The 17,908-nt window shown below is 42.2% G+C and overlaps 1 protein-coding gene across 4 annotated transcripts in view; it reads left to right on the forward strand.

Moving 5' to 3' along the window:
• LOC131446110 (mediator of RNA polymerase II transcription subunit 13-like) overlaps positions 1–17,908 on the forward strand; it is a 73,929-nt gene that overhangs the window by 14,275 nt on the left and 41,746 nt on the right. For all 4 annotated transcript variants that reach the window (XM_058617110.1, XM_058617111.1, XM_058617112.1 and 1 more), the window contains exon 2: positions 4,998–5,235. In XM_058617110.1, the coding sequence (XP_058473093.1) occupies positions 4,998–5,235 (238 nt within the window). The remainder of the gene's footprint in view (positions 1–4,997; positions 5,236–17,908) is intronic.

Raw genomic sequence — 17,908 nt, forward strand, 5'->3', positions numbered from 1 at the left:
GTGTCTGTCTGTTGGACTTACTGTATGGGCAACATTTTCAATCCCAGGAAATGGGATCCTCTTCTCTGCATTTATCACACGGGGCTGGATGTTATCTACTGGTGTTTGTTTTGAGCCGCGTCTGCTAAAGATTAATACTCTGACTTCCATATTTCCTTTTGATTGCGAGCACATGTCTGGTGTCCCGAGGTTGACCTTTTGTTTGGGACACAGAGCTGGTGCCCACCGTGCTATCAATCCACGGGGGGCTACGTTCCAACTCTTAGTCTTACATTCAAGTGTTTTTTAATCAATTTTCAATAATACAGCAAATCAATCCGCGTGAGAGAAGCACACTTTTTTTTTTTAAATGCCAGCTGAAAAGAGGGATTTTAATGGAATATGTGAAAAAGGGGGGCAATCTTCCGCATCCTCTGTGCTGGCACAAAACAATTCTGGAAACATATGGTTAGCCATTATTTCTTCTCTGTTTACTAGACAAGAAGACATAAAGAGTGGAATAAAAAATGAGTGAGGAAGAGCGAGGGAGAGAGTGTGCGAGATAGTCCTGGGTGTATTCAGTAGGCATCCCTGACAGTGAGAGCACTGAGAGATGAGACAGAGAGTGGAGACGAGAAAGATAATAGAGGTGAGGGTGAGGTCAACGCTTTGGTCGGTCTCAGCAATGGAAGGAAAAACTTTTGTTTCTGGCCCCACACTCAATCAGAAATTGAAGCGGCCAACCTCCAGAACAAGGGACTCGGGAGAAGCACCAGGTTTATTGACAGAGAAACAAAATCCACCGTCTTTCCCTTGACCCCGTTGCCTTTTTACCCCCGTGGTAGTTTTTAAAATAGACTGAGGCTGCAGCCTAGAATAATCGTTGATTTACTCTTTTGTATTGACGGGGAACTTTCTGCTGGATACATATTTGCTCTGCCCTTTATCTGGGGAATGTACATATTTACCACCAAAGACACCGTTATCCCGGCTTCACACTTTGGGCATTTAGTAAATGTGTTTAAAAACATCACAATATGCCACCCTACAACACTGTGTCAGTCAGTGCATGGTATAACTCATCCTCTTGTCTTAAAAAGCTAAACATAATTAACAATTATTAATTATCATTCATCAACACAGAGTAATTAGGCAGCTTTTTTCCATTACTACGTTAAAACAAATATTTGTGAAGAAAAATAAAATTGTCCATTTGTGTGACAATTATCACTAATTATTATTGAGGAAAAAAACATGCGATATAAAATGAACCATACGTTTGACACAACACCACATGAAAAGGTGCAATAGAGCACCGCGTGTGTCGTGTGAGCACTGACGGTTAAATATGATAATTGGCTGTTATTGATGTGATATAAATATGACCTCGGAAGGCAGATAGTGATAGAGCTGAGAGTTTGAAGGTGAGGACGTGTAGCCCTAATAAAGAGGCACGCACACACACACACACACACACACACACACAATCAAATGCACACATAAATATAGATGCATGTGCACACGCAGGGCAAGGACAACTGCTAAGGTGTCATCGCTGAGAAGTTATCTTGTCATAAGCTTGGAATTATATCAGCCTCCTGGTGGATGTGCTGTACGTGCGTGTTTTTGGGAGCATTTATTTATTTTTTTTAACCTTCGCATCGTGTGCGTGTGTGCACGCGTGTGCGTGTGTGCAGACATGCTTTGGGATCTGCCTGCGAGCATGTGAGTGTCTTCCTCCTGCAACTGTTGTGCAGCTAAATCTATCACAAGAGTTCAGCAGGGTGTTGTGTCAGTGCTTTTTTCTCTCGCCGCACCTGATGTGTTTCAAGCTCGTGAAAAAATACACTGGGCTGGGACGCACACATGGGCCGCAGAGGATTTTGGGGTGGGGTTGATACCAATTAAGTTCGCTAAATTCCCCCCCCCCCCCCAGCCTTTTCCCTTTAAGATTTATGTGTGCACATGCATCAAATGTAGTTGTGATTCACATGTCAACCTGCCAGACAACATAGTACGCACACTTTTGCTCTCGTCACAATTTATATTTTGGTCACTTTGGACGTCTTTTAAAAAAACTCGGTTCCACATAAAACGTTTTGGGAAACACAGCTTGAGTGCATTACGTCGCCAGAAAATACAGCTGGTTGTCGCAGGCGTACAGTATTTTATGCACTAAAACACTTTTACCTGCACTCATAAATATGTTGGGCTTCTAAATGTTTGAAACCCACTCGACAGAACAATATATTTGCAGCCAGAGTTGTTTTCTCAAATGTTTTCTGATTTTAAAGGACTTTCTTTTGCGTACCGATGAATTATTCAGGAACATGCAACACGTGGCTCCTAAACCATTCCACAAATAGTCGTCCTTTTTTTTTTGATGTTTGCATGTAGCTCAACGAATGTCCAAAAGCAGATCAGCAAAACGATGTGATTTTTGACCGATCACTTCCACCAGAGAGCACGTGTGGCATTTTAAAGCAAATCCCTGGAACGCCTTCAGTGTGAATACATTGACTGACACTGTATCCTCCTCATCTCCGCCTCTCGGCTCCCGATTCAGCAGCGGCAGACAGATGTATCAAACACTGAAGGAACTTTTGACATTGACTGGGAGTGACGAGGCAGTGCGAGCAGATGTCTTCCTCTTTGCTTTGGGAGAAACGGCATCCTTGACCTTGTCATGGCTAATTTTAGGGCTCGGCTTATCACAGCGCCAGTGTTTGTATCTCTCATTGCACACACACACGCTCTGTGTGCTTGTAATTATGGCTGCGTTCTGTGGCTGGGATGTTCCTGGGGTCATGCTCATACCTCAGAGGGCACTCGCTCATACAGTAAGATGCTGCATCTCTGTGGTGCGATGTACAAGTTTGCGTTTGGCATTCCTGCTACACTTCCATGCACACACACACACACACACACACACTTGTCACCTCCTTCTACCGTCATCAGAGCGGTGAGACCCTTTTTCTTTGTTCACCCCAAAGTGACTCTTCAGGCTTTCAGCAACGTCTCCTCATTTCTTCATGTAAAAAATAGTTCCCCCTTGTTTGACGATGGTCAACCATGTGATCTAATCAATTGATAAGTCGATTTTTGGCACCTGCTTCCTTTTTTTTTTCATGTGTCCCCTGATGAAGACAAGTTAAAGGACTGTATTTGTAAAGCGCCTTCCTACTCTTGATGAAGGATGAGCTGATATGATACTCAGTGTCAGTATCTGACTGATACTGGTCAAAATCAAATGTCAAATCCAAAAATCGCTTCACTGTGCACTATGACTGTAAGAATGTAAAGGCAAATCAGTCATTGTGTGAGCTCTTTATTTCTTCTTTAAGGGAGAAGAATATTTGTGACACAGTTGGAGAGTTATGTTGTTAAAATAGCTAGAAATGTTGAACACAACTTCGGACTGATATCATCGACAATCGTGCCGTCCCCACTCAAAGCTGCTTCACGCTACAGTTGTGCAATTCACACATGGACATGTAGACTAGTGGAGCCCGGAATCAAACCCTCGACCTTCCAGTTGAAAGACGACTTGGGCGGAACAGTGTTGTCAAATTGAAACTGGAATTTGAAACAATACAATTAGTAAATGGCGAAGACCTCAAATGAAGATATAAGTGAGATAGCACCTAGATGACCTGAGTTTGTTTTGTTTCATTTCTTTTCACAATTGTCCTACATTTGATTGAGCTATGTTTTAAAAGCAATTCTTATCTTCATCAGTCACACTGTTCTGGACGCCTCTGTTTGTTTACACTCCGTCTCGTCTGTCGATGATGTCACAGTAGGAATTCCTGACACAGAGAACATTAGAACAGACCACAAGATCGTGTGCAGTTTGACTGCGTCTGGGTCAGTGTCCCAAACATGACTCTCATAAGTGGGTGAACACGTGTGATGCTCCCTCCTCTTCACCACCCTCAGCTCACGGGTTTTGTCTGCAAAATATTTGGACACAAACAAACATGAAAAGGTTTCTGAGGCATAGAACATACTGCACGAGCCTCACCGGGTCGCTGATGTTTTCATTTCATGTCTTTGAATGTTTACTGTCTCTGTCTCTCTCTCTCTCTCTCTCTCTCTGGTGGAGTCAGAGTCGTTTACCTTTCTGCGGCTCGTCACTGGATGTGTCGTAGCACACAGGCTCCACGCCCAAGTGTTTCATAGGCAACATAAACACCTTTCATCCCCTCAGATTAAACGAAGGAGAAGTCAGTCGCTGGGCTGGAATCCAGCCACTGAACCCGACCCTATTTCCTCTCCTCATGTCTCTCTCGCTCTTTGTAGCTCCCTCTATATTTCAATGCTGTCTCTCCCGTAGTACTTCATTCTCCGTATTTCACTCAAGGCCATCCTTTATGTCTCGCTGTGACTCTCCACCTCTTCTCTCCGCGAGAGTTACACACACACACACACACTTTGTTGTGTCTTTACAGAGGCGTTTGAGTGACGGCATCAGTTAAATAAGGTTATAATGGCACCACAGAGACGAGGATCAAACTAGTGTAAACAGGACGAAAATATGACTTAATGGGACAGTGTATAATGAAGCTATTGATCGGAACCGCGTTGTCTGATGAGCTCTTTCATGTAAAACACAATATCTTTGTACGCTGTGCCTTGTGGTTAACACCGTGTTGTCGTATTATGGATTTGAGTTGTTTGATTTTTCAATAAAATACAGCTGAAATGCTTCTTTAAAAGCTCTTATTATTTAGAAACGCACCATGATAAATGATGTAAATGGTCATGACTAATGATCCAAAAAAATATTCAACTTACACCATTAAAGAGCTGATAAAAAACAGCGAATCCTCACTTAATAAAATGAATAACGACTGAAGCAATTAACGGGTTATTAAAATTAAACATTTTCCCCTGATTGACCTGTTGTGAGCTGTCAAGTTAATCGTGTTTGTACTGTTTCACAGTTATTGCCCAAAGCGAACAATGCCGTATTACCTGCCACAGTGTCTTAATGATCGTTCTCTTGTCTCCCACAGGCGGAGTTGACGGGCATTAAATGGCGTTGCTACAGCTTCCGCAGTGGCGGGGAGTACGGGCCGGTCATCTCGGCCCCGGCCCAGGACGACCCAGTCCTGCGCAGCTTCATGCGCTGCGTGCAGGCCAACCTGCTGTGCGTGTGGCGGCGCAAGATCAAGCCCGATGCCAAGGAGCTGTGGATCTTCTGGTGGGGCGAGGAGCCCAACCTCTCTGATGTGATTCATCATGAGCTGGAAGGTGAGAAACAGCGAGCGATAAGGGCCCAGTGTGGCAAATCTCCTCTATCCATCTCCATTATTTTTCCATTTCATCGCTCTTCACTTCAGCCTCTGTTTATACACTGAAAGTTCACGTTACAGGGCTTTTACAGACAATATAATTTTATGGCGGATTTTTATGTCGCATTGGATTTTTTTCGAGACTGGGGAATGATTATGTTGGAATATGGTTTTAGCGGATTTTATGTAAAACGTGCTGAGGAGTGGTGAAATATGTGTTGTGTGTTACAGCTGGATGTAAAACACGTATTTGCACTGGAGTTTTGTAGTGAAGCCTGTGTATGTGTGTGTGTGTGTTGTACTTAAGCCGTGTAGAATAGAGCAGAGTCTGCATATTCAGGGTTGTTTGTTTAAATTGTGTATGTACATTGATCTGTTGGCTGTGCAGACCTTTATGTGAGCCTCATATAGCATAAATGTGTTTGCTTTGCACTCCAAGTGTTTATTATGCGCTGCTTCGGGACTATCACTATAGGGTAAAGCCCACAATGTAGTGTCGTGTAGATTGTTCTGCCATTATTTAGCAGGTTTGTGTGTGTGTGTGTGTGAAAATTACACTGAGGTATCTCACTTGAGAGACTGCCACTGTCAGCACTATTGTCTCTATTTATAGAAACATTTGCATTATCTCGCCGCGCACGTGTGTCGAGGTCTAACATATCGACTAAGCCTCGGGACGACACGGAGAGGAGGAAACAGGAGAGGGATTATATCAGGGTTGGTTTGACAGAACAAAAGTCGGGAGGGAAGAAATAAAAAAAGGCAGGAATATTGGATGGAGTGGTTGAAGTGATAGTGGGAATTTCAGTCTACAGGTACCTGTTAAAGCTGACTTGATGTGAAAAGGCCTTTCGGGCATCGCGGTAGCTATTGAGCAGATGTTCTCGCTGTTGTCGGGGAGAGTCCTTTATTCCGACTGCACAAGCACTTGAGAAAAATACACTGCACTGGTCCGATGAGATATGTCTGCATCATTAACACGGAGATAAACGTCTCCCCTGCGTTTCTTCTAGTTCAGAGGTTTTTGAAACCCCCTCCACTGTTTGCTCCGATGGTATTTTCAATGTGCCTGATATGATGTGTTTTTCGGCGCTTTTATTTCACCTGTGCTCATTAACTATTACGTGCGGTGCGTGCGTACGGACATTCAGAGCCCGGTTGTCGTATGTAGCAGTGTGACATTTAAGCGTTACTGTACTTCACCAATGTGCAAAGGTGCTATCGGCAGCCTAAGCCATTAATTATGCCTCCATTAGAGAAGCACACAAAGTTTAATACTGTAATCTTAGTCCACTTGATTACACTCTGTAGCTATTGATTCATTTTGAAGGGCTCGTGCTCCTATACTTTAAATCCACAACGGAGATGCTCTCTGCTAATGAGGTGTTAATAAAATCTTTGTTTTTAAGTCTAAATGTTATAAATATGTAGTTAAAGCAAAAATATGTTAGCAATTTTTTGAGGAATAAACTTAAAAGAAATCAGTGTGGCTGCTCAGAATGAAGGTAACAATTGATTATTTCCCTCATTGATCTTTTTTTTTTTTTTTAAACATTAATTAATTGCTTTATAAAATGTCAGAAAACTGTAATCTATGTGTTGTCTGAAGCCTGACAATATGAAAATGCAGTTTGAGGAAACTGGTTAAGTTACAATTATCACTTTCACTTACTAAAAAAAGAATTTGACTTACTGAATCTCACTTGTTATACTCTCTATCCGTCAGTATTCATTTAAAATGACACTGGCCAGGTACAAAGAGCTGCTATGAGTTTTAAGGGAGGATTAAACTAACACTCACACAGACACTGCCTGCAATTATGATAATAAGAATTCTTTACTGATACAAACTCTTACATGTTCCCCCCAGTACACTTCTTCTAAATAAGTGCTGAAAATAGCACTCAGAGTGTGGGAAGGAGTTAATATTGAGATGGATTTCCTCCCAATTGGAAGCGGGGGAATATCACAAAGGGAATATCACTGTTTTACCAAGTGTTAAAGAGCTACACGCACCTACATTTCTATTCACTGTGGGAATGTTTTATGTGTTAGATTTCTCTCTACAGCACTTCTCACACTGCCATGTTGTCACACCTCTTTTTTTTATTTTCTCTCTCTCACTCTCACTTGTGACAGACTGTCCATGAGAGTTCTTGAAATCCTTGCTCTGCTTGTTTTCTGGACTAGGCTGTATAGATTTTATGACGCCACTTGACCACATATTGATGGGAACGGTTCTGTACTTATATCTGACCCATAAAAGACTTGGCATATCCCTTTGATGGTAATAAAACAAATGATTAACTCTCCAGCAAAAAGAAAGTAAGAAGGGAGATTACTCAGAACTCTCCTGTCTCAGTGCAGTGTCAAATTTGAGACGTGGAGTGAGAAGAAAACAGCAGAAAGCATAAAGAACGCAGAGAAAGGTGCACCGATGACATATTTTACATGTTATTATCATCATTCTATTTATTATCCTCTTCACAGCACCTATGATTACTGTAATAATCACAAATCATGCATTATTTTGGAAATGTGATTTTCAGACGGTATTTGCTGTGTCATGCTTAAAAAAAAAAAAAAAAAAGGATGTTGCTTCACATCCTTCACACAACAATAAAAAAAAAAAAAGACTGAGTATACAGTTTGAAAAAGTAAAACTGCTTATGTATGGTCCAGTCTACTTCAACACATATTCACACAAATGAAGTTAACCCTGAACCTAATCCAACATCACTATTATCCATTTTAACAAGCCTCAAAACATAACTCACGTGATGCTTCAGATACTCTGGGCATGTGCACATACTGCTGTAAATAGGAAGTTGATTTCCCACATCTGCATTTTTGCACATCGATACTAAAATGCAGCCCCTGGAGTTTTTCAAATGAAATCAGGGCCAGCAGCGGTTTTTGAACTCCTCTGTTTTTTGGGGGGGCTTTAAAGTGTCGGAGGGGTAGCGTGGACAACACGTGTATCTGCAGCAGAATGTATGTGTTTTTAAATGAAAGCGGCGTCGTATGAATATAGCCTTTAAAAGAAATGACACAGAAAATGTACGCAGGACATTTACTGAGTCACTCAACCAAAGTGTCGGTGAAAACCCTTTAACAACTTCCCCCATTATAATGCAATTCAAATGTTGAGAGAGTATTTATTTCGCTGCAGTAAGGACTCACATTACACTTGTTCTCAGTGTGGTGGCACTGCGACGCTGCATTATATCCACGAGTGGTGCTGGAAGAGAAAAAACTAAAGATGGAGTAACGTGTTTGGTTAGGTAGATGATGGGAAAAGATAAAGATTCAGTGCGTTGACGTGCTAAGACAATAATTTGGTTTTCTTAATGTCATGTAAACAAGTAAGTCCGACTGAAATCGAGCCAGTCTTAATTGGATAATCCAATCCAATCCAAATTTATTTATGAAGCACTTTCAAAAAACAAGTGGACACAGCTGAAACAAAGTGCTGTACATCAGCGATAAATAACACAAATACAAATATAAAAATGTGTGACCTAATAGACCTAAGAACAAACAATGAAAGATACAATAAAACAACAAAATACTGTAGGAAGTATAAATATAACACGAATGAACAAGTCATACAATAAAACTATAAAAGGAGAAAAAACAACGTCTCAAACTGGGTCGCAAGCCAAACAGTAAAAAGACTATTCATAGTCCGACTACTCCCGCATTTATACGCTTAGTCGGACTGGAGTCAGACTTGTGGTTCTGTACGTATTCAATACGCACCACCTTATAGAGCGATACAGCGCCACCTACGGAGGCGGAGTCAGACGTACACGGGCAATAAATCGATTTTCTCCTCTGCGTGTATACTCGGACTCTGCAAGTTATCCGGTTGCCTGTCTTAGTCAGACTACGGCCTTAGCTTGATTAAACTGTGCACGTGTACGTACTGAGTGTGACTGGTTTGTAGCCTCAGCTGTACACAATTACAAGCTCATCCTGTTATACAGCCTAACGCCTCCAATGCGCTGACTGTCCCATGAACTCCTCACATTTCACTGGCACCCATTTGCCCATTGAAACTGAGCGGACAGGGCAGATTTGTGTTCTTCCAGGAGGATCGTGGAGCTGTTTGTCGGCAGAGATGGACAAACAAAAACAGATCTAGCGCAGAAGTATGACGGGCGGCCGTGGTGAAGTCGTGAATCACACTGTGTGATTGGAGTGTAAAAGTGTTGAACGTGAATGTCTTGGTATTGTTAGAAGGTGATGAATCATTGTGCCAGAGCTAAAGTTTAAATAAATCATGCCTTTGAGGTGGTGCCAGCAGCATGAGCAGAGATGATCTAGTGTTACCTCTCTGCTGCTCCCTTATATTTTCTTTGGTTCGGCGACAAGTGTTTTAACATGATGTTTAACACATGGGAGTTTGCTTTCTTAAAATCTAATGGCGCCGGCCTCTAATGTACTGTACACAGCATATTAAATCAGAGTCTGAGCAGAGCGCTGTTTGCGAGCTAACAGGATTAATGCGTTGAATGGACTGAGTCATCAGCATGTTGCATGAACAGCCGGAGAGAGAGTGACATATTCTGGACATGACTCATAAATATGAATACACACTAACACACAAGCTGTCATGTACAGACACATACAGTATACACACCACGCAAATTAAAGCTCATACACAAATAAAAACATGATATGAACCGTGTGAGACACTAGTGAAGAGTCACATACGTATAGCATCAGCAGATTTCCATAGGAAGACACTTGTCAGCACTCACACACACACAGGAACTTGTGAAAGGAACTCAAATGCATTTCATAAGCACGGATTGAAACTGCACACTCCTTTAAAAACGCGAGTAATCAGTTTAATGAGATCCAACACATTTGCCTTTTAAAATTATGTTGATGCAATTATTGAAAAATACCTGCCAGACCAAAACCAAAGCATTTCACTCAACGTGTCATTTATCGCTTTTCGGTGACAACTGTGAAGTAAGCAAGAAGTGAATTATTTATCGGCTTGTTGGAGCCGATAAATAATTGAAGTGTACATGAAGTGTAAACAGATGCTTCAAGGTCTGTGTGGTGCTTGAGTGAGGGCGATGCAGCAGGATGAGGGGCAGCTGTACACGGAAACTTTGGTTGGAAGTTAAGGGGTTTCTGTTTCTGAGAGTTGAATGACTCACAAAGAGAGACAGATTATAGCCTACTCCAACACTCAAAGTAAATATAACATTTAATTTTTTTTTAAACAGACAAAAATATATCCTACCCATAAGTTTTGTGAATGATTTGTAGTTAATATTTTGCACAAAACAGAAAATATATGAAGACTTTAATAAAGAAATTAACAAACTTAATGACTTTATTAAGTTGCATTTTGTTTAACATTAAGAAACCAATCAAAAATTGTAAGCATTAAATTAAATTAAATTAAATTAAATTAAATTAAATTAAATTAAATTAAATTAAATTAAATTAAATTAAATTAAATTAAATTAAATATTGTTCAGTTTATTAAACCTACCATCTTTGTGGTATTGATCTCTTCCTAATTTCCATTTCATTTAACATTGAGACAGAGATATGTAATTAAATGTTCAATGCCTATATGTATATAGTGTCTTTTCTAGTCTTGATGACCACTCGAAGCACTTCACGTTACAGTTTTGCCATTCACTCGTTATCTTACAAGGCAAAGCCTTGAGGAACAACTTAAGTGTCTTGTATAGATGTAGATAAGCAGAGCCTGGCACTGAAGTGCCAACCTTCCATTTGGAAGACAACCCACTCTACCACTGATCCACTGCTGCCCTTGCATTTCAATTTCAAAGCTAGCTAAGGTCCACTGCCTCTTTTCACCTGTTGAGGGCATCACTATATAACCTTCTTCATACAAGCTGCACCCTTTACTAATTATTATTGTACATTATTTGGTGAACTGATCGGTGGTGGATTAAATCGCTTTTTCTGTATGTTTTTAGCGAGTGTTATGAATGAAGTTGTATTCTTTTGTTTGTTTTTACTGCGATGTTGAGTTTTTGAAGTTGAACAAGAGGCCACATCTCAAGGGGTTTTCCTTTCAGTACATTTGTCAAATACATACATGTGTAAAAATCACTGTGGGTATGTTCCAGGTGTTCATTTTTAAATCACAGTTGACAAACCGAGACATTGGAGAGAGATTCTCCAGTTTAACTGCCCATCGTCTGCACTGGCGTTCCCCAGGGTTAACTACTGGGGCTCCCACTCTTGTCTTTAGTCTTTTGCCCTGATTTCACACCTCATCATTTTTGGTTGTGCTGCTCTGACACCAGCAGCACTGTACCCTATCACTCGATTCGCTATGACACATGGGGACTGAGCTGAGCAGTTTTCATCTGTTCTGGCCTTGCCCCGACATCTCCAGTCAAAAGCTTGTCCACCACCTTCACCTCTGCCTTGACTAGACTGTGCTGCTGTTTTTCTTTTGGTAAAACCTGTGCAGGACCTTCCCATCAATACTGACACCGCTGCAGTGACTCGGATAACCAACTGCTGTGGGAGCCCCACATCGCAGTAGAAATCAGAGTACATCCACAAATATTTCTGCCAACAACTCCATCTGCATCTCATCTGAAAAGCTGCCACCAGCGTTGTCCTCAGTGTCCCTTGAATTTCCCCTGTCACATTGACTTTAAAAACAAAACTTACACTTTCATGTCATGACCTACACTTCTTTCCAGGCTTTCTCCGTTTAGGAATAATTGTCCAATTATTTATCTCTTTCCCTGCAGTGGTCGCACAGTCTCCTTTCTTCCCTGTGGAGGAATGACTTTCCCACCTGCGCTAGACGAGCCATTACTTCTCCTCCATAACAACGTCACAATTTACATCGGAGTCATATCTCAGACTCTTGCTTACAAAACATTTTCTATGTCTTACTCCACTCCTTTCAGGAGTTTCTAGAGAGTCATGTTTGGTTAAGGCACGCTCAGTGTCAAAGAAAAGTAAAACCGTGCGGTTGCAATGATGCTGCCCAGATAAATCGCTTTCTATCGAGTCACCAACGCTCATTTCAGGCAGTTTACTATCTATTTAATGGGCACTTTGTGTATTATTTTTCATCCCAGGTAGCACAAAATACCTGATGAAATTTCAAACACTTTCATTTCATTGAAATTGCAGATGCCCTTGATCACAAACGAAGACACAGTAATAAGTCTTCTACATGCAGTGCAGCCACTGAACCTTGGAGCTCTTACCGTGGGTTGATGATTTATGTATTTATTCTAGTTTTACACTCATCATAAATTAGCCGGCGAGCTAAATCACTGAAATGGGAATGTCACTTTTGTTTTGACAACCCGAAAATATGGTCACATTGTGTCAGTGTGTTCAGTGAAACATTGTGACTAGAAGGAATAATGCCACATCAATGTTTTTTTGTTTTTGTTTTTTTTTTACGGTATTTGAGATATTTATGGTTTCAATTTCAGGAAGACACAATTGCACTGGTTATTGATTTTGCTGCCGAGGGTGCGGGAGTGGGTGTAGCATTGTCTGTAGGAGGAGCTTCTACATTAAAATAACTCAGGGCTGATGACTTTGCCGACACCATATGTGGCTGCTCCTGTGTGCCACCAACAGCAGCATGTGGTCAAGGTGAATGAAGGAGCAGGAGGAAGAGGGAGCGGGCCATTCATGGAACAGTGTGTAGCAGGTGCTTGCACATTTGTCTGTGCTGTGATCAGATGATCGCAGGTTGCTAAATTATTTACACGGTGCATACCGAAACAAATCTGTGCAACATAAAATATCTTTAACATATTTGTATTACCTTCACATTAGGCTGCAATTAGAAATGAAGACGGAAAACATCTCTGTTTTGTATTTTTCTGAGTGTGAGCCTTCTACCCCCCTGAGTTTTTCCTTTCTGTCTTGAAACTGTAGTAAAGCTGAGGAGAATACAAAGTAGGGGAAATCCAGCAGAAAAAAAAAAAAAAGATTCTGACTGGAATCAATCCTAGCTGGGGGTGAATGTTGTTCCAGAGTCTTAACTGCACTGTCTCTGAGAAATTATGTGCATATTTAATTCACAAACGATCTGAAACACTGCAAACTAAATGGCACAGGGAGACGTGGCAGCAGAGAGTGAAATAAAAATCATATCATGACTGCATTGTTTCGCATTAGCAGAACAAATTCACCTGCAGAGCATTTGCTTTTTTTTTTGTTTTGTTTTTTTTTCTTCTTCTTCTTCCCATTATCTTATTAAAAATGATTTTCAGCATCATTCAGCACATTTGTTGCTGTCATCACAGTTACCAGTGGATGTGGGAGACACGAGCGAGACGGGCTGAATTAAAAAAAAAAAAACCTGAGTTGTGCATATCCATTATCAGCTTAGTGGTTGGCTAGAGCAACAAAGATATGTGACCAACAAGTGGATTAGAGCAGCAACGCTTATGAGAAAATAATCAGAGATAATGGAATTAACAGAACAGAGAAACAGATTGAATTGGACATGACTTCAGGCGCTGGGGTTTAAACAAGGAGAAAAAAGAACGTCTCTGCCAAATGTGTAGGGACAGTCTCACTTTGTCTGTCTCCCGTGTTCGAAGGCTGCAGCTGTGCGCCGTGCCCTTCACAAACAGAGCCGGTTGACATATTTTTTTTTGTGGAAATGCGGGGACTGTAGAGTGTGCACATCATGACAGGTTTGTGTGTGTGTGTGTGTGTTATTTCTTATGTGCACGTGTGCATGTTTGTGCATAATTGGCCAAGAATGTGTGCATGTGAGCTGGCAGAGGTCGCAAGGTAACTGTCCTGTGAAAGAAAAAAATAGGGGTTGCCAAATGTGAGCGTGCACGTGTGTGTGTGTGTGTGTGTGTAGCAGGGTGTAGGAGGGAGGGCTAACCTCTGCCTCCATCTGTCCACGTCTGGCTGTGAACTCATAATCTGGCCTGTGGAGACAAACCCTCTTCACCACTTGCCACCTGCTTCAGAAATACAGGTTAGATCGAGGTCATTAGTGTTACGCATCCGCTGGCGAGGACGCTCCAACATCCACGTCCACCTCAGTCTTTGCTGTATGAAATCAAGCATTTACGTTTGTATTTTTACACCTGTGGTATTATAAGTGCTATTCCCATCCTCGTTTACCTCTGCTCGTCTGACTATTTAAATGCCAGGTTATTCCTGTATTCTGCCATTTCTACGTTTTCCAGTGCATGTGCACAGCCTACGTCACCGTTTTCTATGCGTGGGCCTCCTTGAATAAGTGATGGGTTAAGTGTTTTGCTGAAGTGCATCCCAGCAGCCGTTGTTAAGTGAATGGAGCCCGGCTGCGTCCATTTCTCCACCTTGATTATCGCCACCTGGATTCAAACTCGTGATCCTAAAGTGCAGGCGCTTCGTGATTTACCGCGAGCCATAACCCGCCTGATCATTTTGACGATGTGAGTGAGAGAAGCTGAATATGTTTTACGCTGTGAAATCTAACCTTTAAGGTTTTATCGGTGCCGACAAATTCTCATGTCTGTCGCGATATGTGAAATTTCAAGATCTGCTGGATGTCAGGGTGTTTTAAAAACCTGTCATTTCCCCCGGGCTCTTGATTCTTACTTCTCTTTTTGATATTTCGTCACCACATTCTCCTTCTGTCCCAGTGCTCCCAGCCATATTTACTGATACCATTATAATTACACCACACAATAGCAAGCTAGGCAGTGAAGGAGCTGATATGATCCTCGCATTGCTGCAGGAGCAGTGAGTGCAAACACGTTGAACCCATCCTCGCGTGCTCGTTGAATACTGAAGGAGAGAACAGGTGCCTCGCCTGCACTGGCAGGCAAGTTAATGTGACCAGATAATGTGAGTGAAAGTGACAAATTATTTCCTCTGAGGTTTTGTTTGGAAGCCTTTCTAAGGATAGGACTCGTAGCCATAAATTGGTGAATAGGGACAAGACGAAAGACGTCAATGATATAATAACTAGACAAGGGGGCAGACAGGAGCTGAATATAAGGGTGTCAATGAAAATGAGCGACATCTCTATGAATGTTGAGGTGTTAACAATAAAAACCTGCTAAATGACTATTTTTTAGCGGCGTGCAAAGCTCATATTCTGCGCCACAGACGGCATCAGCGTTACTTTTGAAAGCTTATAGAATTAGGTGCATGTCAATGACACCTACTTAACACAGTCATATTAGAAGGTCTTTTATTTTTAATCTCAGTTTTGATCAAAGAAAACAAAAGAAGACTCTCTAGCTTCTTTTCTGTGTCAACAAGTTAATTCATTCTCCCCCCCCACCCCCATGTTCGCCTCTTCCAGCCCTCTCTGCATCCTCTCCTTCCCCCCCTCCTCTTTTCTCCTCTTTTCAGGCTTTGTTGTGCTTTTTCTCCTCTCCTCCCTTGTTTTCAGGGTTACACTCTGTGATGTTAGGGTGGCGAATGCCCGTGAGCACGCTTGGTTCCTTGGCAAATAAAAGGTGGGGGGGGGGGGTGTGTGTGGTTGCCAATCAAGGAAGGCCTACTCCTTTTCTTTATTCCTTCAGGGTTTGTCTTAGGAACAGCTCTCCAAAGCACAACTCAAACAGAGGGAATGAATAATTAGCCTCCCAATTTTTTTTTATTTCTTTTCTTAAATCAGGAACTAGGTCGCCGGCTGACACACGTTTCAAAAGCGAACAACCTCACTGAAAGAGTGGGACCTATGGAGGTTATAAGAGTCCCCTGAAGGAGTTACGCTTCACCCACTGAGCGGGACACACAGAGGGTGAAGACACAAGCGTTTGACTCTTTTTTCCTGTCTGGCTTTGGCTGCTGAAAAAGTGAGTCACATGTGGAAAGCAGTTATTCCATGAAAAAAAAAAAAAAAAAAACATGAGCAAGAAAATGAGGGGAGGAGGGGCGGGAAGAGTGGGAAGAAGTAGGAGGGGAAGGACAAGGGAGAGACATATAGTGAGAGAAGGGGAAAGGGAGGGGTGTGTGTGTGTGTGTGTGAGAGAGAGAGATGGGAATTCATGCTTCAAAAACAAGAAAGAAAAGAAGTGGTTTGTATGGAGTGAGAGAAGAACATCTGCGATCTCTCTCTGGGAAGTCAGATATGCAGTTGGTGTGTTGTTTTGCACATGTGTTTCTTTTATTGTCTTATATTGTCTTATGTTGTCTCTGCTGCCAGCAAAACAACAACAACAACACTCTTCTTTGTCATCTCGTGTCCGTGAGAAAGTATCCGTTTGTTTCCTCACCTTTTTTTCCCCCCTGACAGGACGGACATGAACGATGTGATGCATGTTTACTTCAAAATGCATTGTGTTAAGATTAGGAACTTACTTGAGAGAGAGAGAGAGAGAGTGGGGGGTGTGTGTGTGTGTGTGTGGGGGGGGGGGGGGGGGCGGGGGGTAATTTGTGGTAACTTTGCCTCTGTGGACGAGAAGGCAGAAAGATTATGCTACAGAACAAGGTTGCGAAGGAATCAGAAAGAGAAATGAGAGAGAAAAGAAAATGCCTCAGTCATGTTTACTTGTCGGTAAATTTGTGGGGAAGGACAGAGATTCTCTGATTACCTTCCCTCCTCCTTCTTCTCTCCTTCCTCTCTCCGCCCCTTATGGGCTGTCAGGGCGTGGCCTGTGACCTCTTGACCCTTTACCGTGCTTGTGTGTGTGTGTGTGTTCGAGAGAGAGAGAGGGAGATGAGAAATGAGATGGCAGCGGTGAAGTTCCCCAGCTGCACAGAGAAAGGGTGGGGGTGTACGTTTTTTCCTTTGCAAGCTTTCAGTTCTGAAAGAAAAGCCACCCTCTGAAATAATGAGAGCATTGTGTGTGTGTGTTTGTGTGAGAAAGACATGGAGGAACAGAATGAGGGACATAGATAGACATAGAGGAGGAGAGGATGGGGACAGAAAGAGAGAGAATTAAATCTGCGTTAAGTATGAAAGAGTGCAACTGTGAAAATATGAGAAACAAACTTGAGGGGCGGAGCAACTCGTGAGACAGAAGGTGGAGGGGAGAACAAGGAAAGAGTGAAAGAGATAGTATGACACAATCCGTGTTCTGACACATAGGTGAATTAGTGTATATAATCAAAGGTGCTTTGTTGCCCACCCCCCCCCTCCTAGGAGTTGCACACTTCAAGTGCCAGGAAGCGGGCAGGGAATATAATTATACGACGCCTCACACTCTGGACACAACCTTTTTCCAGCTCCTCCCCTCCAGACTAAAGCAGGCACCACAGAAACAGCCTGTGTAGCAAACAGAAAACAGGAGAATGTGTTTCCTCTCTGCCGCCATCACCCTCATAAATATCTGACCAGGATCATATGCTATATGCTATTGTTATCACACACGGCTTCACATCTCCAAACACCGTCTGCACTTACACTCATATACCACGCTTTCATTCCCACGGGGCGCCGCGCATTGTTGTTTGCGCTGCCACTCACACTTTTAAAAAAAGACACATTCTTGCACCCGCGGCAGAAACAGAGCCCTTGTGTGTATTATATTAGTATCTGTGCGTTTACTGTCCATACTGCACTAAGCACACACACTGTCTGCACGCTGTCTGCACCGCTCGCCGCTCTCTGCTCTGCTGGAAACAAAATTCCTCGTATGTGTCATCAATGTGGGCCAATAAATCAGATTGTGAGGTAA

Source organism: Solea solea, chromosome 19 (assembly GCF_958295425.1).
Source record: "Solea solea chromosome 19, fSolSol10.1, whole genome shotgun sequence".
In the NCBI taxonomy this organism is placed as follows: domain Eukaryota; kingdom Metazoa; phylum Chordata; class Actinopteri; order Pleuronectiformes; family Soleidae; genus Solea; species Solea solea.